The 24,294-nt window shown below is 50.8% G+C and overlaps 1 protein-coding gene across 5 annotated transcripts; it reads right to left on the bottom strand.

The window, feature by feature from the left end:
* Positions 1–1,882: 1,882 nt before the first annotated feature.
* Ifnlr1 (interferon lambda receptor 1) lies at positions 1,883–23,583 on the bottom strand. Of its 5 annotated transcripts, none has more exons than XM_076565396.1 (7): positions 23,166–23,582; positions 18,754–18,877; positions 9,690–9,851; positions 7,360–7,462; positions 5,190–5,349; positions 4,783–4,913; positions 1,883–3,810 (listed from the first exon to the last, which is right to left on the bottom strand). In XM_076565396.1, the coding sequence occupies exons 1-7, from the start codon at positions 23,410–23,412 to the stop codon at positions 3,034–3,036; spliced, it is 1,704 nt and encodes a 567-aa protein (XP_076421511.1). In that variant the 5' UTR covers positions 23,413–23,582; the 3' UTR covers positions 1,883–3,033. The 5 variants fall into 5 exon arrangements, with proteins under 5 accessions (XP_076421511.1, XP_006975762.3, XP_042128022.2 ...); XM_006975700.4 differs by having other exon boundaries at positions 7,320–7,462; positions 9,667–9,851; positions 23,166–23,576; XM_042272088.2 differs by lacking the exon at positions 5,190–5,349 and having other exon boundaries at positions 7,320–7,462.
* Between the last annotated feature and the right edge of the window lie 711 nt (positions 23,584–24,294).

Here is a 24,294-nt window from a genome sequence, read left to right as displayed (position 1 = left end):
GTCCACCCTGGGCCTTGATGTAGTGTCCATTTCATCCTTTCTTTGTGGCAACAGGGTTGAAAGGGGGTGTGGTTGAGAATCCTCGGGCAGTCCTGCCATCCCACCACTGTCCAGAAGGTGGCAGCACACAGGCCCAGGTGCTCAGAATGGAATCTAGCAGAGTTAGGGATTGAAGAAGTGGTTGAGGGTCAACAGACGAGGATGATCTGCCCTGCTTTCTGGAATGATCTCATTGCACAGCAGTCGAGTGGGCCACAGATGCCCGCGTCTGCCCACAAGCTGCGCTGTTCACTGCCTGTGCCTGTGAATTGGAAAGCCATTGGTTAAAAGTGACAGCTGGCACTGGCCTAAAACTGGGACTAAAAGAGGGTGGCTCAGAGGTTAAGAGCACCAGCTGCTCTTCCAGAGGACCCAGGTTCAAGCTCCCACATGGCAGCTCCAGTTCCAGGGGATGTGATGCCCTCTGCTGGCCTCTGTGGCTTCTCACGCCAATGACCCCATTCTTGCTGTGGACTGAGCATCCCCCCACTCAGAGCAGGAATCATATGCTCTAGGGAGCACATACTCATTATAGAGGAGGGAGGGGGTCATAGCACCTGCTCCTGGCCTCGCTGGTCAGCTCTGCCCGTGTCTGGGGTCTGATCGGCAGCAGCCTACAGTGACACCTGCAGGTATTCACTGTGTGTCCCCAGGAGTGTCACTGGAGGCTGGGCACCCTCCCTAGCGGAGAGCTGCTGCAGTGAGGTTAAGGTTGGGAGGCTGGCCCCACTGGGATGGTTCCATGTCTATCTGTGAACCGCTGTCTCCACTGGGTGAGCTCCCAGGGAGTGAGCAAACTCCAGGCCCACTGTAGCGCAGGTGGCCCTGAGGACCCAGCGCCATGGCTGACACTCACCCTGCTCACGCCAAGTATGTGGATCCCAATGTGCATGAGAGGCTGGGCCTGGTGGTACGGGCTTGTTACTCCAACTACTTGGGAAGCTGAGGCAGGAAGATACAAGAACAAGAATAGCCTAGGCAGCAGGGTGAACTCAAGACCAGCACAGCCAACTGAGAGAGACCCTGTCTCAAAAATAAGAAGGGGCCAGAGGCACTGGCTATGCAAACCTACAGACCTGAGTTCAATCCCTGAGGCCCACATGGTGGAGTCCGCCATACCCCACAGCCAAGGATACAGCTCTGTGGTAGGATACCTCCCTAGAACCTGTCAGACCTGTGGGGCAGCTACCCACCAACCCCACAGTTCCCCAGAGTTTTCTTGAGTGAGAGCAGCAGGAAATATTAGGTAGAAGGATTTAGATTGTGGAGATAAACAGGAAATACAGGATAGCCTCGAGAGGGCCTGGAACCTACTCCAATGGGCCTTGACTGTCTCTGTCCTAGGGTATTTATAGAAACGCCAAGGGATAAAGCAAAAGACCTCCCCCCAGCACGGCCAAGTGCAGACCATCTCAGACACCTGCACTCAGGCCCATGGTCCAATCATCCTCTCTATGCAGACCTGCTGGGTAAAGCCGCTAGGAACCTGAAAATGGGCTCCCACAAAGACCCTAGGTTCAAAACCAAACACAACCTCCATGTAGCATGAATGTCGCTCAGTGGCTGAGTCCTTCAGTGCCTGTCCTTGGCAGAGGATCACATCTGGTGGGCCAGGAACTGACATCAGACGCTCCCCAGGGGCGTGGAGGCCTCATCTCCAGCTTCAGGGACCTGTTTAATTTCGTACCTCAACTGGCTGCTCTTCACCCCATCTCAGTTCCCCACTTCCTTATGGTATCAACTGGAATCTGTATCCCCCAGACCTCTTTCTCTGGGTCTCCTTTCGAGGACTCTCCCTGTATCCCAAATAGCTGAGTGTACATTAGTTTCCACCAATTACAGCTTTTTCTCTAAAAATAGATCTCTTTATTTAAGGTTTTGGGTATTATACCAACAGATATATTAAAGTATTATTTAAATAGGATATAAAACACAGTGCAAAATTCGATAAAAATACAAATATGTAAGAAAGGTGTGCAGCCTTGGCATGCCGAAACCACACAGCAAGGCAGTCACTTTGACCTCGATGTCCTTGCGGTCCCCAGATGCCGTGTGCAGGGCTATCACGCAAGTTAAGTGCTGAGCACACATTATGAATGTTTGTGTTGATCCCCATGCCCTTTCTGGGGCTTTCCACAGGCTTTTTGTCAATGACCTAAGAGCTGAAAGGAGCTGGAATTTAGAATGACTAAAAGGCTCAGGCTAGACCAGAAAGTAAGCTTTAGGAAGTGTTCTTTTAAACAATGAAGTGGAAGCAGAGTTGGTTGGGCTCTGGTTTCAGAGAGCCCCCGACTAGAAGGTGTGACGGTGACCAGGAAGGAATGGGGTGACCTGGAGGGGAGACAGGTTGGAAGGTAGGTATTCGTGTCACTCTTGACTTAGGGGGTCTCTGGTGAGAGATGGCTGGGGTCTCCCTGGAGTCTGAACAGATGGAGGGCTCTAGTGCAGACAGTACAAGTGACAGGGGTGACCCCATGCCACACACACCTGAAAACCCCTGAATCCTCACCATACCCGTGGGACAGCTGCACCAGAGGGAACTGAGGTACAGAGATTGAGAGTGGCTTGCTCGGATGACTACTGGTAAATGGCAGAGCCGGGATTTAAACTGAGATTTGGTTCATGCAATGCTATACATGACCTATGGACGAGGGTGTGTCTATCCTTGGGATCCACAGACACCTGGCCTCGCCTCTTTCATTTTGTCCCAGGATGATTTTTCCATAAGGTCTGTCATCCCTGGGACAATGGGCAGACTGGAACTCAATCAGTCGCTGACCACAACAGCTCCATCCCTCTCGGGTCATGGGAAATGGCGACATCTCACAGCTCAATCCAAATGACAAAGGGCCTGTGAGTAATCCACAAATAGTGGCTAGGACCTTGATTACCTCAGGAAGGGGCAAGTGTCTCTTGAGACCTAGAGGTGTCTCTGGTCCCTGGAAAGTGCAGTAGAGGTAGCAATACCAGACTGGATGGGCCACCAGGGCCAGCTCACCTGGCCATATAACCTCCCAGCATCCCATCCCTGACCTCTGTCCTCTGCAGGCTTGAAGTGTCCCAGCAGCTGGCGATGCTGCCCTTGGGTTCTGATTCCCACTCTTCCTCCTCTTCTTCCTCTTCTTCCTCCTCCTCTTCCTCCCCCTCCTCTTCCTCAGGGTGGCTGTCCCAGGAGAAAGTCAGTGTCTGAAGAGAAACTGGGGGTTCCCCAGGAACCAGATCTCTCTTTGGGGATAAGGAATCCCAAATTCTCCACCTGCAGAGGTCATCTTTCAGCGGCTCTTCCAAGGTGCTCACGTCCTCAGAAAATCCCAGGCATGGAAACGCCTCCTGGTGCCCATCCCCATCAGGCTCTTGGTCTGGCTCCTTCTTGTCCGAACAGCTGGAAGATCCAGTTTCATCCTTAAGTGAGGAATCCCCTGTGCTGGGCCAGCTCCTGTCTGAAGAGTCCCAGGTGGATAAGTTTTCACTGCCCCCTGAATCTACCCCAGACTCATCTGTCTCCGAGCGCCCTGTAATCTGGAGCTTCTCCTTCATGAAGAGGGGCGGTTCCAGGTAGGGCTGGATGCTGTCGCTGTCATCTGTGTCCTCTTCTTCATCCTCACTGCTGTCCTTTTCTGGTCCTGCCTGCAGTGTGCCTGCGTCTCTGACTCGAGGGACTGGTCTGATCCTTATGGTCAGTTCTTTCTGGGGACAGAGGATCAGGTCATCTGGGAACTCAGGTCCACTGGGCTGAAAGGTTGCCATCGGAGATCTGTATTCAGAGAAGTCCTGATGTAAGGAGGGAAGGGGAGAGAAAGTGATTCGGGGTTTCTTGAAACAGGACTGGCTGGATCTGGGGCCCCTGGCAATAGTCCAGATGGGGTCAGGTGGAAGTTGTTTCTTTGGGAGGCGTTTCCAGGAAACACCAGGACCAAGCACAGTTGGGGAAGGGCGTTGCTGTGAGGGAGGGCAGTTCTCTAGCAAAAACCTTCATTGTTCTGAGGAGCCCTTGCACAGACGCACCTCAGAGCTACCCCACCGATGGAGGAGGCACCTGGCCTATTAAGGGAGATACAAATGGTGTGGGCAATGCCATTAAGTGTAAGAAATCCTGCTGGTGTGGGAGATCCACTGACTGCCATGAATAGGCAGCCTCAGGGCTGGGCCAATGCACTGCTCACTACTCTCTACTATGACACACGGACACAGGGCATTCTGTCTTCAAAGCCTGTCACTCCCTGAGTATTTAGAGAGTCCCACCTGGTTCAGCTCTCCTCTGACCTCTCTAGGCCTCTCCCTCCCCTCAGCTAGCTCCTGGAGTCTGACAGAATATCTTGCACCCCAATATTGGCCTGGTGATGCTCAGCCTTGGTCAAGTTGTAAACTAAGCATTTAGAGTCTTAAACGATGCCCCCATCTGTACTACCTCCCACCCCACACGCGTCTGACCCTCTCTCCTGGGTCTCAGGGCTGGGTGCTTCTCTTTGCACCCGATAAATCCTTAGCAGAGGTGGAGTGGTTCCATGGAATGGGGCTTAGGCATCTCTCCCTGGTGGACAGATTTGCTGTTGGATTTGGGGTTAAAGGAACGCACTGCCAGAGGTGGGCATTTAGACACGGAGACAAGATGGCCAACATCACAGTCTGGGCCAGTTCGATATTCTGCGTGAAGCATTCGAAACTCAGCCCCACCTTCTGTTTCTCAATGCCCCACCTCTGCACACCCCTCCATGCCCTCTATACACCCCAGATGTGCCATACCATGGCTTGAGGCCTCTTCACCCACTGAAACCAGGGGTCCCCTTCCAGTTTCTTCCAGATCACAGCTGCTGCAGCGGTGGCCAGCAGCAGAGGCAAGAGGAAGGGCAGTGCCAGGCCAGGCCAGCTGATCCCTAGGGAGGAGAGAACACAGAAACTGCAGACGGATCAATGGTCCAGTCCCTCTAAATGCTTAGTCCCGTGTGCCAGGTGCTTCCAGTGACCATCCTCCTCATGCCTCAGGAGGATAAGCCCATTGTGGTGGAAGCCAAGGCTCAGAGAGGCTATGTAAACTACCCAAAGACACACAGTCAGTGTGGCAGGGCTGGGATTTCCGTAAGTGAACACATCTCTCAGTTTCTACTTTCCACAGACTTCTGAAGTTTACTCTAGTGCCATTTTGCACTCACCTGGGGCCTCCAGGGAGATGCAGCTTGGCTCAGAGAAGCGGCTATACTTGTGGGCAGTGAGGGCATAGATGGTTCTGGCACTGAGGCAGTGACGTCCGCTAGCACCTTGCTGGAGAGGGATCTGCACGGGTTGGCCACGTGGAGTGGCAGGAAACAGGGTCTGTTTGGAGAAGCAAGCAGCAATGAGCATGTGCCCAGCTGATGGGTACATGCAGTGGGGTGGTCGGGTGAGATAGGGCTGGACCCAGGAGCTTTCATTTCCCTTCTTAAAGTGCAAGCATGGGGCTGGAGAGATGGCTCAGCAGTTAAGAGCATTGGCTGCTCTTCCAGAGGTCCTGAGTTCAGTTCCCAGCACCCATGTGGGGGCTCACTACTGCCTATAACTGTAGTCTCATGAGATCAGGTACCCTCTTCTGGTGTGCAAATGAATATTCGGACAGAACACCACACGCATAAATAAAAAAAAAAAGAAAGAAAGAAAGTGCAAGCACCAAGGGTAATTTCTATTTCCTGGTTTCCTCTCAGCTGAATTTCTTTGTATAGACCATTGGGGTTCAAAATCAGCCTGCTACTCGGGGTCACTCCTATGTAGCTCACCAAGGTCTGCAGGTACCCACATTTCCACTGGGGATAAGGGCTATTCAATCACTGTCGGTTCAGAACTGCCCCAGTTGCCCAGTGCAGTTCAAGGCAGGGGTGGGTGGCTTGTGAGAAGGGAGATATGCCCTGAATACAAAATGCCTATCAGTTTCCAAAGACAGAGGAGAAAAAGAAGGCAAAACAGCAATATTAACTCTGTGTTGACATGGCAATATGCTAAGGGATAAAAGGCAGGTGGATCTATTGTAGAATATTAGTTAAAGATGATTTACATTCGTTTATGTTGAGGAACATTTGTTTAATGATGCAAAGATGTGTTGCATTCTTTTATGTTGCATTTGTTTAACTCTGTGAAGCTGTGTTACTTTGCCTGTCTAAAACACCTGATTGGTCAAATAAAGAGCTGAACGGCCAATAGCTAGGCAGGAGAAAGAACAGGCGGGGCTGACAGGCAGAGAGAATAAATAGGAGGAGAAATCTGGGAGAAAAAAAAGATTGAGGTACAAAAGAAAGGAGGACTCCTGGGGCCAGCCACCCAGCTATATAGCAAGCCACAGAGTAAGAAGAAACGTATATAGGAATACAAAAAGGTAAAAGCCCAGAGGGATAAGGTAGATGGGATAGTTTAAGAAAAGCTGGCTAGAAACAAGCCAATCTAAGGCCAGGCATTCATAAAAAAGAATTAAGTCTCCACATATTTATTTGGAGCTGGGTGGCGGGCCCCTCAAAAGAGCCAAAGAGTTAAAAGAACCAACTACATGGATCTTTGTGAGTTTGAGGCCAGCCTGATCTACATAGGTGAGTTCCAGGACAGCCAGGGTTATGTAGAGACCCTGTCTCAAAACCAAATAGTCAAGCCAGGCATGGTTATGCATACCTGTAATAACAACACTTAGGAGGTGGAGGCAGGAGGGTCAGGGATTCAAGGTCATCCTTGGCTATATAGCAAGTTCAAGGCCAGCCTGGACTATAGGAAATTCTATCTCAACCACCTCCTGGCCAGTTAGCCTAGCTCAATCAGGAGTGCCTGGTTCACCGAGAGACCCGGTCTCAAAAAATAAGGTGGGGCATTAATGCTAACATTCAGATCTTTGTGAGTCTGGATTATATAACAAGTGCCAGGCCAGCCAGGGCTACATGGGGAGACCCTGTCTGGGAAAAAAGAGTGGGAAGTGACTGATGGAGATACCTTGGGGCTGCCATATGAACACACACTTGTGGATGTGCACTAGCACACTCAAGTGTATACACTCTTGGGCTTGTGCCCCACCCCGCTCGGAGGCAAGGCCCACAACTTCCAAGATGAGGTTGAAAACTTTGGTGCAGTTGAGGCCTGTCCCATGAAGGGCAAAGTGCCCTGTACTTGATCTCCTGGGCAGAACGTTCCTGTCACACAGGCCATGGCTGTTGCACACCTTCAAGGGCTGGCTGGAGTCAGGGCGCCTGGGGAGGCTTCCTGGAGGAAAGTGTAGGAAGCAGTGTGAGAAGTGAGGTGGGAGACCCCACTCGGGACAGCACAGGCTCCCCTACCTTGCGCCCCACGCCCTCCTTCCAGAATTCCACCTCGTACTTCAGGTCCAGCCAAGGCATGCAAGGTGGCAGCTGGTAGGTGGCGTTGACCCTTAGGATCTTCTCCATCTGGGTGAGTACAAGGGTGGGTGGCGCTGGCTCCACTGTCAGAAACAGAATAGAACCCGTCAAAACCCTCTGGGGGCCCAGTCTCCATTCTCCTGTCTGTCCTGCCCAGATAGCAGTCACATTAGCATTTTTTAAAATATCTACTGTGCTGCAAGCTCCTCACAGCCCTTTTATTTACCTCTCACTGGCCCTGGGAGGGGAGCGTCACAGCCCCACTGTGGGTGTGTTTATGCATGTGTGTGCATGTGTTTGTGTGGGTGAGCATATCTGTGAGTGCATGTGCAGAGGCCAGAGGTCCTTGTGTGGCTTCCTCTGTTGAACTCCACTTATCCTTTGAGTCAGGGTCTCTCCCTGAACCGGGAACTCTCTGAAGCATCTGACCACTGAGCTCTCTCCCCAGTCTTCACCAACTCAATTTTTAAAAATAAAGCAGGACCCTAGAAGCTATAACTTGCCAGAATATACTACTAGTAGTGGGTGGGTACTAGATGGGCGTTGGGATCCTTCTGACTTTAGATAAGTCTGGGTGAGGAAGGGTGATCACAGAGGTGGGGTGGGGACGGGGCTGTGAAGACCAAACAGTAACCTCACAAAACTTAGCTCTGTCCCTTGCTGTCCCAGAAAGATGAAAGGTGGGGGCGGGAAGGTGGATTAGTTAAAGATGTCCAGGGAAATGTGTGCAAGCCAGCACAATGTTCCTAGACATAACATTAGATGTCCCATGGGGCTGCTCTTCAAGCAGCCACAGGAAATCTGTAATTCCTGAGACTCTTCTATCCACAGAAACATTGCCATCTGGTCTTTAATGTATGAAAGCAAAGAAAACCATTGACTTCATGTCTGTTCACAAGAGGGAGTCTGGCAAACCCCTTGGCTGCAGGTACTTGGGGCCCACGGTGGAGAAGGAAGCCTATCTTGGAAGCAGAAGCTGGAGCTCAAAGGTCTTCTCTGGGAGTCAGGGAGAATTGCCCCAGACTGTCAACCTGAATGGCATTTGTTTACCTGGCTGGATTTTACAGCTGCTTTGGACCAATGCCCCCATTTCCCTGTCTCCTCCATTTTTTATTAGTGTTACCTTCCTCTCCCACATTTTATGTAGGGAACAGAGATTGTATACCTTGGCCTCACCAACTCAGAGGTGGAGAGGAACCATGTTCATAAGTCGTACTGAGTGGATTGCATCCAAGCCATTATCTGATGCTCTGGTTCAGACACTACCCGGGAGATCTTGGAATTTTAGTTAATGTTGTAATAAGAGGCAACTTTGGGGACCTTGATATGGCGTGAATGAATTCTGCATTTGCAAATGATGTGAATTTGGGGGCCAAGAGGAAAGCCCATGGCAGGCAGATCCACCCTGATCCCCGGATGCAGCCAGTCTGCGGTGCCATTGTTGGGCGGCAAAAGGTTCAGAGCCTTGAAATGGTGAGTTTATCCTTGGGCCGTGCAGATAGGCCCAGGGCCTTCAAGAGTAGAGGACTTCCTGCTGTTGGCAACAGGAAAGCCAGAGAAGGGGGGGAGGTGCCGAGATGGCAGATGTGACCAGGACACAGTTGTGCCACCCCCGGTTAGAAGAGGAGGTGGTGGAAGGGTGAGGAGAAATGCAGGCATTTAGCAGCTTGCTCCTAGCTGGTGAGCGGTGAGGGACCGGGACCTCAGCCTGGCAACCGGAATGAGCTCAGAAGCTCTGCCCTGGGCGTCCATGGTGAGACCCGGGCAGAGGGGTGGTGGGGCTCCCTGGACCTCGGACCCAGAGAAGCCAGTCTGGCCTACATGGCAAGTTCCGGGTCAGTCACTATCTGGAAAACAAAGGTAGGACTGTGCCTGAGGAATTGTGACACTAGAGGTCGCCCTATGATGCCTACATGCACACATGCCTACATGCGTACACAGGTGAACACATATTCAAACATATTAATACATACACAAACACATACAAGAGGTTGTGCTGGACAGTGTTCTTAGAAGGGATGGCTGCTCACTCAGTACTTTCATTAAAAGGACCTACCTTCAATACTTATCTTATTTGTATGTATGTATGTATGTATGTATGTATGTATGTGCACGCCTGTGTGTGTGTGTGTGTGTGTGTGTGTGTGTGTGGCGAAGGAGGCCAGAAGATGGCGTCAAGTCCCCTAGAATTGGAGTTACAGTCTGTTGTGAGCCACCTGTGGGTACTGGGAACCAAACTCTGGTCCTCTGCAAGAACAGCAAATGCGTCTTCAACCTCGGGACTCACTGTCAAAAAGGTACTCCAGGTACCCGGACTCCGCCTGTGGGGACCTGCCGCGGGCAGAAGCCGCCTGCACTCGCGCTCTGAACTTGTTGTACAGGTCCTGTCTCTTGAGGCACATCAGGGGACACACCAGAGCCTCGATGCCCGCACACTGCTCCACTCTTCGCCAACGCTGGTCGCTGGAGTAGCTGAGGGGAGACAGAAGAGGGTGGGCCATGGACTCACCAAACATACATCCCACCCTTCAGCCAGATGCCGCTGTTACATCTGCCTGTCCATCTGCTCAGCCGGGCAGTCACTGGCAGACAAGTGTGGGTGGGAATCCTGTCTCTGCCTTGGATAGCTCTGGGTCCTTCCACAGGGCACTGGCCCTCCGTCCTAGTCTACAAATCTGCAGTGAGTGGGCACTTTCTATGTGGTGATTTGCTCAGGCATCTGTAGACCACCAGCTACAGGCCAGGGGCCATGCTGGGCTGAGTGAGTGTCGGAGGCAAACACATAAGGCTTCTTATGACTGCAACACCCTCAGAACATAGGACTCATGCCCAGGCTTTATTCCAGGTACCAGTGACTCAATAAAGCCTGGCAGGTGAGGCCCCGCTTCCCCTACGTTCACAGCTGATGGGGGGTGGTGGTGGAAATCACCACACCCACAAGGCAAATCCAGGTACAGTAGTAATAGCAGCAGGTACAGTGATAACATGTTAAAAACACAGCAACTGACTTCAAAGGGCAGCTCAGAAGCGACCAGGGAGACGGTGCTCCCCAGCGAGGAGGAAGAGGAGACCAGGTGATGGAGAGAGAGTGAGAGACAGAACAAAGGCCTGAGACGGTGTGCTGGGTAGTTCTTGTCAACTCAGTACAAGGCAGGATCATCCAGGAAGAGGGAACTTAACTGAGAAAATGCCTCCATCGGATTGGCCTGTAGGCAAGTCTGTGGGGCATTTTTTTGACCAATGATTGATGTAGGAGGGCAAAGCCCACTGTGGGAGGTACCACTCCTGAGTAGGTGGTCCTGGGCTGTATAAGTAAGCAGACCAAGGGGGCTAGAGAGATGGCTCAGAGGTTAAGAGCACTGACTGCTCTTCTCGAGGTCCTGAGTTCAATTCCCAGCACCCACATGGTGGCTCACAACCATCTGTAATGCGATCTGGTGCCCTCTTCTGGCCTGCAGGGATACATGCAGACAGAACACTATATATGACTAATAAATAAATCTGAAAGAAAGAAAGAAAGGAAGAAAGAAAGGAAGAAAGAAAGAAAGGAAGGAAGGAAGAAAGGAAGAAAGGAAGAAAGGAAGAAAGAAAGAAAGCAAGCAAGCAAGCAGACTGAGCCAGGTGGTGGTGGTGCATGTCTTTAATCCCAGCACTCTGGAGGCAGAAGCAGGTGGATCTCTGTGAATTCAAGGTCAGCCTGGGCCACAGAGTGAATTCCAGGAAAGGCGCAAAGCTACACAGAGAAACACTGTCTCGAAAAACAAAAACAAAACCAAAACAAACAAAAAAACCCCACCCCACTCCCACCCCCCCCAAAAAAAAAAGAAAAAGAAAGAAAGCAGATGGAGTAAACCATGAAGGGCAAGCCAGTAAGCAGCACTCCTCCATGGTCTTGGCTTCAGTTCCTGCCTCCTGCTTTGAGTTCCTGTCCTGACTTTCCTCCGTGATCAACTGTGACCTGGACAGGCAAGCCAAATCAACCCTTTCCTTCTGAAGCGGCTTTCGGTCACGGTGTTTACAGCAGCAATGGAAAGTGAACTAGAACGCATGGGTGGAGTTTGGTACAACCAGAAAGATGCAAGGCTAGAGCGCCAGAGTCCAGTGGGTAAGGGATGGTGAGGCCCAGGTGGATGGGGGAGGAGGGAGACTGGGAGGTGGCAGGTCGGGGGCAGTCCGGGTCTGGGTTAGGAGTGTGAATGTATCCTAAGCATGATGGGATCTGCTGTGGTTTGTAGGCCCATGTTCCTCCAAATGAATGTTGGAGTTTAAACCCCAAAGTGATGCCTTCTGGGTATTAAATCATGAGGACAATATGGCCTTCTAACCATGGCTTCAGAGAGCTGCTGGACACTCTGCCTCTTTCCCACCTGAGGACACAGGGTTGGCATCTCTGCCATGTAAGGATGCAGTGAGCAGGCCTGATCTTAGGAGTGTCCTCTCCAGATACCAGGTCTGCTAGTGCCTTGCCCTTGGGCTCCTTAGCTTCCAGAAATACGGAGCTGGATAGTTACTGTCTCTAACTCACACAGACCAAGGTGCTTTGTCAGGACACCGTGAACAGGCTGAGGCACACTGAGGTGATCTAACAGATGTTTAAAAGGTCACCCTGGGAGCTGGCAGGACAGTCCCACAGGTAAAGGTCCTTGCCAGGTAACACTGGCCACCTGAGTTTGATCCCCAGAACTCATGTAAAGATGGAAGGAAGTAGAGGCTGGGTATGGTGGTTCATGCCTTCGACCCCGGCACGCACACAGACCGATCTCTGTGAGTTCGAGGCCAACCTGGTCTACATAGAGAGTGTCAAGCCAGCCAGGGTTAAATAGTGAAGCCTTGTCTCAAAAATAAATTAATTAATGAATAAATTAAACAAAACAATGTGCACACACACACACACACAATGGAAAGAAAACTGACTCTACAAAGTTGTCCTCTGACCTCCACACACTCACTGTAACATGCACATGCGTGTGTACGCACATAATAACAATACATTAAAATGCCTTTTCAAAGGTGACCCTGAAGGCAGAATCAGAGGCGGCAGTGCCAGAGAGAGCAGGGGTGGAGAGAGAGAGAGCAGGGGTGGAGAAAGAGAGAGCAGGGGTGGAGAAAGAGAGAGCAGGGGTGGAGAAAGAGAGAGCAGGGGTGGAGAAAAGAGAGGGGGGGTGGAGAAGTGAGAGCAGGGGGAGAAAGAGAGCAGGGGGGAGAAAGAGAGCAGGGGGGAGAAAGAGAGCAGGGGGGAGAAAGAGAGCAGGGGGGTGAAAGAGAGCAGGGGGGAGAAAGAGAGCAGGGGTGAAGAGAGAGAGAGCAGGGGTGGAGAAAAGAGAGCAGGGGTGGAGAAGTGAGAGCAGGGGGAGAAAGAGAGCAGGGGGGAGAAAGAGAGCAGGGGGGAGAAAGAGAGCAGGGGGGTGAAAGAGAGCAGGGGTGAAGAGAGAGAGAGCAGGGGTGGAGAAAAGAGAGCAGGGGTGGAGAAGTGAGAGCAGGGGGAGAAAGAGAGCAGGGGGGAGAAAGAGAGCAGGGGGGAGAAAGAGAGCAGGGGGGAGAAAGAGAGCAGGGGGGAGAAAGAGAGCAGGGGGGAGAAAGAGAGCAGGGGGGAGAAAGAGAGCAGGGGGGAGAAAGAGAGCAGGGGGGAGAAAGAGAGCAGGGGTGGAGAAGTGAGGGGGGGAGAAAGAGAGCAGGGGTGGAGAAGTGAGGGGGGGAGGGGGGGAGAAAGAGAGCAGAAAGAGAGCAGGGGAGAGAGAGAGCAGGAGTGGAGAAGTGAGAGCAGGGGTGGAGAAGTGAGAGGGGGCGGAGTGAGAGCAGGGGTGGAGAGAGAGAGCAGGAGTGGAGAAGTGAGAGCAGGGGTGGAGAGAGAGAGCAGGTAGATCCAGGATACACTCTGGAGGTGAAGCCGGTCAGATGCGCTCAGAGCCTGGGTGTGGAGTGTGAGGACAGGAAGTCAGGATGTGCCTGGGTTTGATGAATGAGCCATGAGAAAATGGAGACGCCGAGTGAGGATGCTCTGGAGAACAGCGCCACCAACTGGGAACAGATGTTCAACACCTGGGCCTACGGAGATTCTCTCTCAAACTGCCACAGAGGGTGATTCCGGTGAGGTCCCAGACAGAAGGGACACCTGCTATGTTACTGTCACCAAGGGGAAGGCAGTCTTTGTTACAATATACATATTATAATATTTATATAGTAGCTAAGCATTTGGCTGAATTGTGTTCTAGTGTTTTGTTGACAATAAACATTAAGAGACGTGAACTTGACTATTTAGCTGAAGAAATTCCTAAGCAAAGTGTTGAGAGTGAGGTCCAATTTTTAGCTTACTGTAAAATGTGAGTAGCTGCTAAAGAAAGAAGGAACCAGAGCCTGAAGACTTGGAAAAGTCTCAAGTCTCAGCATACCCATACAGCAAAATAAATAATAAAGAGTTGGATGTGGCGGTGAATGCCTGTAATCCTTGCACTTGGGAAGTATAGGAAAGAGGATCAGGAGTTCAAGGTCAGTCTCCACTACTTAATGAGTTCAAGGCCAGCCTGGGCTACATGAAATCCTGTTTCAAAAAATGTATTCTGGAAAGAACATCAACACTGTGGTTGGAAGATCCTTTGATAAAGATTCATGGGGCTGGAAAGACGGCTCAGTGAGTAAGAGCACTTGCTACTCTTGCAGAGGACCATGTTGGTTCCCAGCACCGTCATGGTGGTTCATAACCATCTGTAACCCCAGTTCCACGGGCTCCAAAGCTGTTTTCTGGCCTCTGAGAACACTGCACTGGAGCGCTAACATATATGCAGTCAAAACTCCTACACACATGGAAATAAAGAAAGCTTTAAAAAAAAGAATTCCTGGGTGTAATTAATGGACGCAATCAGCTCCCTCAGCAGAAGCCAGAAGTGGGTGTGGAATTGCTCCAGCTAAGCCACTGCCAGCCTTGACTGAAGGGGACAGAGACTAGAGAAAATGAAGTAAGTTGACCAGAGGGGACAAAAGAGTTATTTAATAGTTAGCATTATCTTTTGGGACAAGAGATAATGGAGCCTGAAGAGGATTGAGAGATCAGCAGGGGTGAAGGCAAGGCTGTCTTCCCAACTGCTGGGACACAGTTCTCTTGGGGATAGGGCTGCCTTATAGGGAAAAGTGGGTAGAGTCCTCCAGCCTGTTGATTCAAACTTCTCAACTGCCAGCCCAGTGGGCCCAAGGCCAGAACACTGAGCTAAAAAGGATCATTCTGGGGCCTTCGATGGAGCCAGGCATGGTGGAATGCATCTATAGTCCCAGCACTTGGGAGGCAGAGACAGGAGGATCATGAGTACTAGGCCAGCCTGGGCTACATCGTGAATTCTAAGTCAGTTTAGGCTACATAGGGAGATCCTGTCTAAAAAATATCAACAAAGCTGGGCAGGGTGGCAGATGCCTGTGATTCCAGTATTTGAAAGGTAGAAGAATATGGTGATATTTTATTTGTACCGAAATGTGATTTTATTTGTATGTTAATAAAGTTGCCTGGGGGTCAGAGCTAATAGTAAGCCATAGCGGAGCTGGGCGTTCGTGGTGCATGCCTTTAATCCCAGCACTAGGTAGGCAGAACTAGGTAGATCTCTGTGTGGTCCAGGATACAGCCAGCATTGGAGACACACGCCTTTAATCTCAATACCAACCATAGAAGACCTGGAGGTCTGTACAGACAGGCAGTGATGAGGTGGTCATGTGGTTGGGTTTATAACCAATGAGAAGGCAGAACAGAAAGTCTATATAAAGACAAACACACAGGAAGTAGGTCTCTCTTGACTGAAGAGGATCGCTGAAGCAGGAAGGGTAAGGCTCTTAGCTCTGACCTCTTGGGCTTTTATCTTTACATTGGCTCTGTGTTTCTTATTTAATAAGACAGTTACTTCTATATTTGGTGCCCAACGTGGGGCTCGAACCCACGACCCTGAGATTAAGAGTCTCATGATCTACCGACTGAGCTAGACTGATTGGCCAGTGGCCAGGCAGGAAGTATATAGATTAACAGAGAGGAGAATTGAGAGAACAGGAAGGTGGGAGGAGACACTGTCAGCCGCCGCCATGACAAGCAGCATGTGAAGACGTCGGTAAGCCACAAGCCACGTGGCAAGGTACAGATTTATAGAAATGGATTAATTTAAGCCATAAGAACAGTTAGCAAGAAGCCTGCCATGGCCATACAGTTTGTAAGCAATATAAGTCTCTGTGTTTACGTGGTTGGGTCTGAGAGGCTGTGGGACTGGCGGGTGACAGAGATTTGTCCTGACTGTGGGTAAGGCAGAAAAACTCTAGCTACAGAAGAAGCTTGAGGCCACCCGGTACTACCTTGTGAAATCTTGTCTCAAGACTCAAATGAGGGAGCTGGAGAGATGGCTCAGCAGGTATGAGCACATGCAGAGGACCTGAGTTTAGTTACCAGCACCCACATGAGACAACTCACAGTAACTTCATCTCCAGGGTATTCAGTGCCCTCTTCTGGCTTCTGTGAGTACCTGCACCCACATGTACATACACACATGCACACAAATGCACACACACACACACACATACACACACACACACACATACACACACACACACACACACTACAGTTTTTTTTGAGATAGGGTCTCAATCTGTAGTCCTGGTTGTCCTGGGGCTAACTGTGTAGACCAGGCTGGCTTCAAACTCACAGTGATTCACCTGCCTCTGCCTCCTTGAGTGCAGGGTTAAAGGCATATGTCACCATGTCCAGCAATAAATCTTTTTAAAGCAATCAAACAAAGAGAAAAACCTCACTGAAGGTTGCCTCACCAGGTGTGACTGGCATCTGTCACCCTTCTGATTTTCCCTCTGAGAATGGACATGCCTATCTCATACCTGTTCCACCATTTCAATTTAGAAGCATGTGACTTCCCCTGGTTTCTGAGGTCCACTGATGAAGGTAGTTCTGCCTCAGCGTGAGTCATGGTCTAAGTCACACCCACACATGATTTAGATAATATTTAGAGGGAACTTTGGACTGACAGTGCATGCTGGAGTGAGGTAAGACCTTTGGGGCTGTTGAGACACGTGTGAATGCACCTTGCAGATGAGGAGAACATGAGTATTGGGGAGCACTGATAAGAGCATGCAACAGCCATAGCAAACTGATACACACCCCAAACTAGGAGCAACCCAAAAACCCATTGAAGGGAAAATGAAGAAACAAGTACAGGTATAGTCAAGACTGGAATACTACTCAGTAGTGAAAAAGAAATGGAGGGTACATGTAACCTTTGCAGATTCTTCCAGACTAATAGTGACAGCCTGGGCTTCCAAGATGATAAGGACCCTGTCACCCTGTCCACCTCAATGACCAGGCTCTACAGGGAGCAGAACCAGACCCTTGGCCACTTGTTTGGCTACAACAACCTTTTAGTGGCTTGAATGAAAAATGTCCTTCATAGGCCCAGGCACTTGAGCACTTGGCCCCCGGTCAGTGGCACTGTTTGAGGACATGGTGCAGCCTTGCTGGCGTAAGTACATCACTGGGGGAGGGCTTTGAAAGCACATAGCCTCTCTCCACTTCTGTTTACTCTCTTGGCTTTGTTCTTGCAGTTGAAGATTGTCAGTGGCCAGGTGAGAGGAGCAGCAGGTGGCAACTGAAGTCAGCCCACCAGGAGGCAAATCTCTGATGGGTGAATCTCCCATAGGCAAGGCCTGTAGACCACAGACTCCAGAATGTCTTTTGCTTCTGCTGTGCCTTTACATGTTTGCTTCTGCCATCTTCCTCTAGTATCTGTCATGGTGTGAATGGGTGTGGGGAGATCCCCACTGCCTGTAATGTAGTGTGTTTATCTCATGGATACATCCCTTCCTACTGGGCATTTTTACCCGTAGATTGTTATGAAGATGATTTCTTCCTAAACTGTACTGTCTAATTGATAATAATAATGTTAGTTTAAATAGAGTTTTGATGATTGAAAATAAATATAAGGAAATGTCATACAGCTAGGACCTATGAGTTTCACCTAAAGAGCTGCATAGATTGAAGTTCAGGTTAAGGATTAAGGAAAACAATTGAGTCCCAGGAGCCAGGCTGGCTGGAATTCTTTTAATATTGATGTTAAAAGATGCAGTCACAGGTTTTTGTGTGCATCATAGCCAAAACAAAGCTTTGGAATGACCTCAGGTTAGGTTAAGATATTTTGATAATAGCTTTGAGGTTAGGAACAAAAAACAAAACAGCCCAGTTATTACTAGCTGATGTCCTTTCCTTGCGAGGACTGGTTGGTGATGAAAGATGATGATTAATACCTTGTACCTATTTCTGCCCTCAATCTCCTGATATAAAAATCTATTGATGAGTGTACGCATCCTGAAAATTTAAAGTAGAAATGACTGATTGTTTTTCATGTATAAAAGTTTAGGTTTATGAGTCCTTATAAGATTACCTTTCAATATGACTAATAAAACGATTGGTCCTTTATTTTGGAACTGCAAAACGCAGCCTGCCAGTAAAAGAACTGGCTGGGAAAAATAGCTTGCTTGCTCACACTCTGTTAATCTATAACAAGATGCTTGGGTATGGATGTATGTGGGTTCTTGGGGATAATTTGTTTTTTACCTGTAATACGTAAAATGTTAAATCATGTAAGGGATATGGAAAACATGTTTCTTACTTGTATTCATTGTAATCATTCACTTGAAAAATAGAATGTAACCACATTATAATTTCTATATTGCCTGAAAGATTTTGTTGTGGATATATAAGCTGTAGAGAAAAAATAAAGAATCAGAATATAGAAAAAGAACAAAGGAGGAGCCTATCAAGAGAGAGTGTGAGTGTCTTTTCCCTTACCCCCTCAGATAAAAACGTCATCTAGTACTCCAACTCTGTGGATTCCCTTTGAGCCCTGAGCTGCTGGAGGCTGCTCCCCCAGGCAGCGAAAGAAGATGGAATCTTTCAGCTTCCTGCTCTTGCTGCTATACCTCCTCCACCATCACGGACTTGTCCTCTGGAACCCTGAGCTGCAATAAACTCTGTCTCCCATACGTTGCCTTGGTTGTGGTGTGTTTTTATCACAGCAACAGAAAAGTGACCAACACAAACCCCAAGTACCTCTGTCCCCTGGTGTCTTGGCGCTCACAGCTCCACTCAAGCCCTACTCCAGCTTTACAGAAAGCCCCACCCCATCTCCAGCAAGCCTGTCATCTGCCGTCCTCCATTGACTACCTCTCCTACCACCTTAACCTCTAGCAAGAGCCCCTCTCCAAGAACCTGCCACAGGCCGTCTCCCAGAGACCCAGAGAACTTCTGGGTGCTGACACATGGAATACAGAGAGCCCAGGGCATCCCCTCCATCCCCGCACATACCCCTCTACCTCCCCACCCACCAGCATGGAGGCGCCCCTATACCCTTGGTAGGTCACGAAATAGGTCACGTTCGGGGGGCTACCAAGCCCTGGAAGCCATGTCAGGTACACGGTGAAGTTCTGGGAGAACAGTGTCACGTTTCTGGGTGGGGCTAGTCGGGACCTTCCTGTGGAAGAGAAAGAGGTCGTGAAGCCTGGAGCTCTTGGCTAAGCTTGGCACAGGTTCCCATAGCTGAAGAAGGAGATGTGTGATAGGTGTTCAGTGAGGACCAGCATCTGTCAGCTGCTGTATTGCAGCCCTTGACCTCTCCAATCCTTAGTGTCCCCTCTCTGGCGAGAGAGAGCTGGCTCTGTGTACTCTGGCACCCGAGGGTGGGTTCCACCTGGTTGCCACGGGGCAAGGGTCAATGAATGGCCTCAGACCCCTCCTAAACTCCACATGATTCGTGGGGCAAGTATTGTTTTTGTTGTTATCTTTGTTTGTTTGCTTGTTTTTGGTTTTTCAAGACAGGGTTTCTCTGTGTAGTTTTGGTGCCTGTCCTGGATCTCGCTCTTTAGACCAGGCTGGCCTCGAACTCACAGAGATCCTCCTGGCTCTGCCTCCCATGTGCTGGGATTAAAGGTGAGCGCTACCACCACCCAGCTGTTGTTATCTTTTTAAACTGTTAATTTATTACTAGTATATGTGTGTGTGTGCATGTGTGACATGTATGTGTGAATATGGGCATGTGCATGCCATGGCACACATGTAGAGGTCAGAGGACAAATCTGGGGAGTTGACTCTCTCCTCCCATCATGGGTCTTGAGGACTAAACTCAGGTCATCAGGCTTGGACGCTATTACCGACCAAGTCATCTCTATTACATTGACCCTGTGACCCCAGTGCTTGTCTGGAATGGCTGAGACACAGTGCACATAGGATACATGTGTGTTGAGTGAATAGATACTACTATAATCTTAGAAGGCCCCTCGTGGGCCTCCCTGCTGATGGAGCAGGACGGATACAGTGAAGCTTGCTGCCTAGGTGACAGGAACAGAGCTGTCATCCCAAGGGACCCAGCCAGAGCTGACCCTATTCAAACCTTTCCACCTACCGGTACACTCCCCATGGCTTGCTTATTTCAATGGACCATTCGGGCATTTGCCCATGAGTGCAGGGTGGTCTCCCGACCATTCCCCTACACAGACCGTAAGTCACTTCCCCCTTTCTGCTCCATCTGCTGTATTCCTGCTTCTCCTGACCCAGAGAGAGGGGACAACCCTCCTGCCTTATCGAACCCTCCTGTTCAGGATCCTTGGTCTTATTCCCACCTGCAGCGACGTACTGAATTCACACTTTTCACTGAAGAATTAGTCTGGGCTCTTCCTAGGGCACCACAGAGAACACAGGGCCAGTGCTCAGTGCCAAGGCGATGGCCAGGTGGGTCTAAAGTGGGCACCAGTCAGACGAGAGCCACAGGAGGTTTGCCAGGATAAATGGATTTCTTCTATGAGGGGGCACCTGGTTGTTGCCTGGATAACTGGGTCCTAGGCACCCTGCCAGGTACAAGAAGTGTCCTGTGTGTTCTGGTTTCAACTTGAAATGTCTCCCACAGGCTCACAGTTAGAACGTTTGGTCCCCAGCTCTTAATGCCATTTTGAAAGCCGTGGAGCCTGTAGGAGGTGGAGCCTGGCTGGTAGAACAGGTGACCCGGGATGGGGGTGGGGGTTGGGGGAGGGGGGCCATTGACCACTATGCCCAGCCCTGGTTCCAGTTCATTCTCTGAACCACCTCACCACAGGCTCTGGCTGCCCCAGTTTAGAGCCACTGTGCCATGCCTTCCTCGCCACGATGGCCGTAGACCCTCTGGACCCCTGAACCCCGACACATCCTTCCCCCTTTAAGTTGCTTCTCCCAGGTGCTTGTCCCAACAGTGTGAAGGGGACAAATTCCCTGAGAAAGCCACAATAAAAACGCCATAGCCAGCTCCCTTGCCGCGTCTGTGAGGATGGGGGTGGGGATATTCCCTCCTACTGGAACCCTCGGCATCTGTGGGTTCTCAGAAAATCTGTGTCCTCTTCAGCCCGCCCTCTGCACAATCGCAAGGGTTAACATGAAAGTCACACCGTGTCTGCCTCCTGCTTAACCCTCTCAAGGTTTCCATCTACCCGACTCCAAGGAAACTCCAAAGCCTTTACTGGAACCTCCAAGGGGCCCCCCAGTATGACCCGTACCCCTCCTTGTTCCCCCGCTTTCCAGTCCTGCTGGCTGGTGACTTCCAGGGGCACGCTGGCCTGCTCCCTATGCTGATCCTTTGCACATGGTGTTCCCAACATCTAGACACCCACTGGCTTCTGTCACATTCCTTTGATGACACTGTCTCTCTGTGACATGTTCCCTGGCCACCGTTTATTGGCCTCTATCTACCTCCCCTTTCACAGATAACTAGGTATACTAATTACCCTCAGATGATTGCTCCATGCCTGGACTTCCTGTCCTTCCCCCTGCCTAGAATAAAGTCCACACTCCTCATCCAAGTGGCCAAGGACTTGTTTAGGTAGCCTGGCGATCTGGTTGAAGTCTCTAGCAGCTCCCCACAGGCTCACAAAGCTGCAGGTCTCATCGTTTAGATGTCTTTGAACTTTGGTGTCTTGGGTTGCCTGGAGTTCACCATCTAATCTCTGGAAAATTCTACTCAAATGTCACTTCCTCCAGGTAGCCTGCTTTGCCATCTCTAAGAAGAGACGGTGATGGTGACCACAGAGGAAGAACAGCCTCTTTGGTACTGGGTGTCACTTCCAGTTAGCTGAGCTGAGCTTTGGGAGTGATCCAGGAGCGTTATAGCCCAGGTGGGGGAACCAAGGCCCTATCGGATACTTAAATCTAGACCAAGCCAACTCTCCGCTCTGTGCTCTGGGCCTACCTCCTCTTCCAGTATATCCTGGGTTTAGTCTTATTCTTTTTAGATTTATTGTGTGCGCATGTGCGCGTGCACATGTCTCACTCTGTAGCCTAGTCTAGATCAACTCTGTGGTGATCTTCTTGACTCAGCACCTAGAGTGTTAGGATTACAGGAATGAGCAACCACACCTGTTTACCACTTTTAACCCACATTTCCCACGTTCCTTGGGTGCCAGGAAACAGAAGGAAATTGCTCCATCTCCTGCCCCGGGAGAGGCTCGTGGTCCCAGGGAGAATTCTGTCATGCGCATCACTACGGAGACCCATGTATTTTTAGGCACCAGGCAAGAGAATCCCGGCTCCACATGATGTCTCTCAGCTCAGCCCCAAGCCTGGGCTGCCTCCTCACCTCAGGTATTTCAGACCCGGATGTGGGAGTCTGTTTCTAGCCTGTCCAATGCCCTGAGGCTGCATCACTGAGCCCCTGCCACTGCTGTTAAACCTAGCTCCTGGCCTGCCAGGCAGGCACCTAGCAAGAGGCCAGTCTGTGCATAAGCCCCTTAGTTTTCAGCCATTCGTGAGCAGGCCGGCTCCGAAGTTTGAGCTTGGCCACCCAGGAAAAGTCACAGCTTTCAAACCACCACTCAGGGGAAGTGCCACTCACACCCTTCATGGAAGAGGCACTGGGCTCAGAGACAAAGTTTGTGTTGGGGATAGAACATACCTCACCCCCAAAACCCTCATTAATTTAAAAACCCCCGCTGTAGGGCTGTGAGGGCGCTCTGGGATAGCACTGATCACGAGCGCGCTTCCTCTGTCCTGTGTCCCCCTCTAGGGTACTTCTAAGGCAACCTCTCCAGTGCTCTGAGACTCAGTTTCCCCCACCTGAAAATGATGCCTATCTGCCTCACAGGACAACTGGGCTGCAAACCTTAGTAAGAACAGTGCAAAGCACCAAGAAGCAACTAAAAATAATGCGGGCTTTTATGATTGTTTACTCAGTTAAGAACCTTCCCAGCCCTTTCTATTTTGAGTCTAAGACTCCGAGGTTCGCCTTTTGCTATCAGGAGAAGTTCTCCTCCCTCCGGCAGGTATCACTGGAAAGTTGGGGTTTTGTGCCTGGGTCCTGGCCTCGGGTATTTTGTGCCCTGGTGTCTTATTTACCATCTGAGAGACCGAGAGAGAAAACGCCCTGTTAAGAGTCTCATAGGAGGGACCAGATCATCCAGAACTGGGTCCCCGGGGGGCCCGGGTGGGGCGTCTGATCCGCAGCCAGAGGACGAGGAGGGCAGAAGAGGTCTGTCCCCTATTGATAAGGGTCAATCAGGTACGCACTCCAGGATTCGGTAAACATACAGTAAACGCTCAGATGTCCTCCGCCTCGGTCTCCGGAAACCCAGCTCCTTTCCTCCCGGAAAGGACGTCCAAACTCAGGATTGCTTCATCCTGGGACCAAGCAAACCCGCGGCAGGAGCATAGGGTCCCTGAGATCCCCGGGTGACCCAGCACCCACATCCCGTCTCGGGATCTCGGGTGAGTGGCCCACCGACGCCGCCCCCGAGGCCCGCGCTTACCTGGGACGCTCTGCAGCAGGCTTAGGAGCAGGGGCGCCCACCAGCCAGCCCGCCACATCTCGGTCCCGGGGGTCCCCGCCGCCCGCCGCCCGCGGCCCGCCGCCCGGCGCCAGGCCCATGGGCGGCAGGTGACCAAGGCGGCGGCCCAGGGAGGCGGAGCCTCGGGCGGTGCCAATGGTGGGGATTCACCTAGGGCCGTCCCGCCTGCTGTCCCCGCGGTGGGTGGGGACCGGGATATCAGTAACATTTTCTGTAAATCAGGCAAGAAATCCAAATCTGGGGTTCCGATGAGGACTAAGTAATCAGCACCCAGAACAGAGTTTGCCGTCACCGGCACGTCTCCTGTTCTGCAGGCGGAGCCGGGGAAGGCACCTAGCGCGTCCTGCGATTCCTACCGGAGTTTCTGCAGGAATTCGTGGCCTGTTTGTTATTGCCCGCCTACGCTCTAGGGACTTTGAGGAGGCTGTCCTTCCAAATCGGGACACAAGCCACAATGCTGGCCATTCAGTCACTAACCAGAAAGGAAGTCGCTAGAAGCTTTGTTTTCTATCCTAGAACAGGGGACAGGCCATTCCTCGACACAAAATGTTCTAACTGGCCAAGCGGAGGCTGGTTTTGCAAACAGAGGATGGCTGAAAACCGTGGAGGCACTGGAGGGAAAAGTCTGCAGCTCTTTCAAAGTTACTCTCCCTGTAGGCGGAGCGGGGAAGGGATTGATCTCCCGGGAGGTCAATAAACAGCTTAGTTTCTTTCTGGGGGCCAGGATTTAACATGGATGGATCTACCCTGATTTTTTTTGAATATGCTCTGTTCAGGCCCAGTCAACAAGGGGCTCCTGGTGGGACTCAACCTTGGCTCTGTAAGAAATCAACCAATATGGTCCATTTTCAGCATGAGGTGTGTTTAGAGCTCAGCAGAGATAAGCAGGGCTCTAGGCCCCTGGCTCCTTTGCCTGGTGGCTGATCCAGGCATCCTTACTGGGTTGGAAAGTTGCAGGTAGTCGGCTCACATGACTGAGCTCACATACCAGAAAAGGAGGGGGTTGTGTCCTGAACCATTAAGGTGAGGAATTAGGGAAGGGGGCTATACTAGCCAATAGGTATGCTGTGGACTATTCTTTTAAAGTGTG

This window comes from Peromyscus maniculatus, chromosome 2 (assembly GCF_049852395.1).
Source record: "Peromyscus maniculatus bairdii isolate BWxNUB_F1_BW_parent chromosome 2, HU_Pman_BW_mat_3.1, whole genome shotgun sequence".
In the NCBI taxonomy this organism is placed as follows: Eukaryota; Metazoa; Chordata; class Mammalia; order Rodentia; family Cricetidae; genus Peromyscus; species Peromyscus maniculatus.
The sequence above is the reverse complement of the archived record's forward strand: the minus strand, read 5'-3'. Positions and strand labels throughout refer to the sequence as shown.

What these genes read in the sequence shown, in the direction of transcription:
- Ifnlr1 (XM_006975700.4), bottom strand. Translation starts at nt 23,412, where the DNA reads ATGTTACTGATATCCCGGTCCCCACCCACCGCGGGGACAGCAGGCGGG. An exon ending in CCTGCTGCAGAGCGTCCCAG is followed by an intron (nt 18,878 to 23,165) that starts GTAAGCGCGGGC and finishes TCTCTTCCACAG; the next exon opens with GAAGGTCCCGACTAGCCCCA. An exon ending in CATCTCCCTGGAGGCCCCAG is followed by an intron (nt 4,914 to 5,189) that starts GTGAGTGCAAAA and finishes TCTCCTCCCTAG; the next exon opens with GGATCAGCTGGCCTGGCCTG.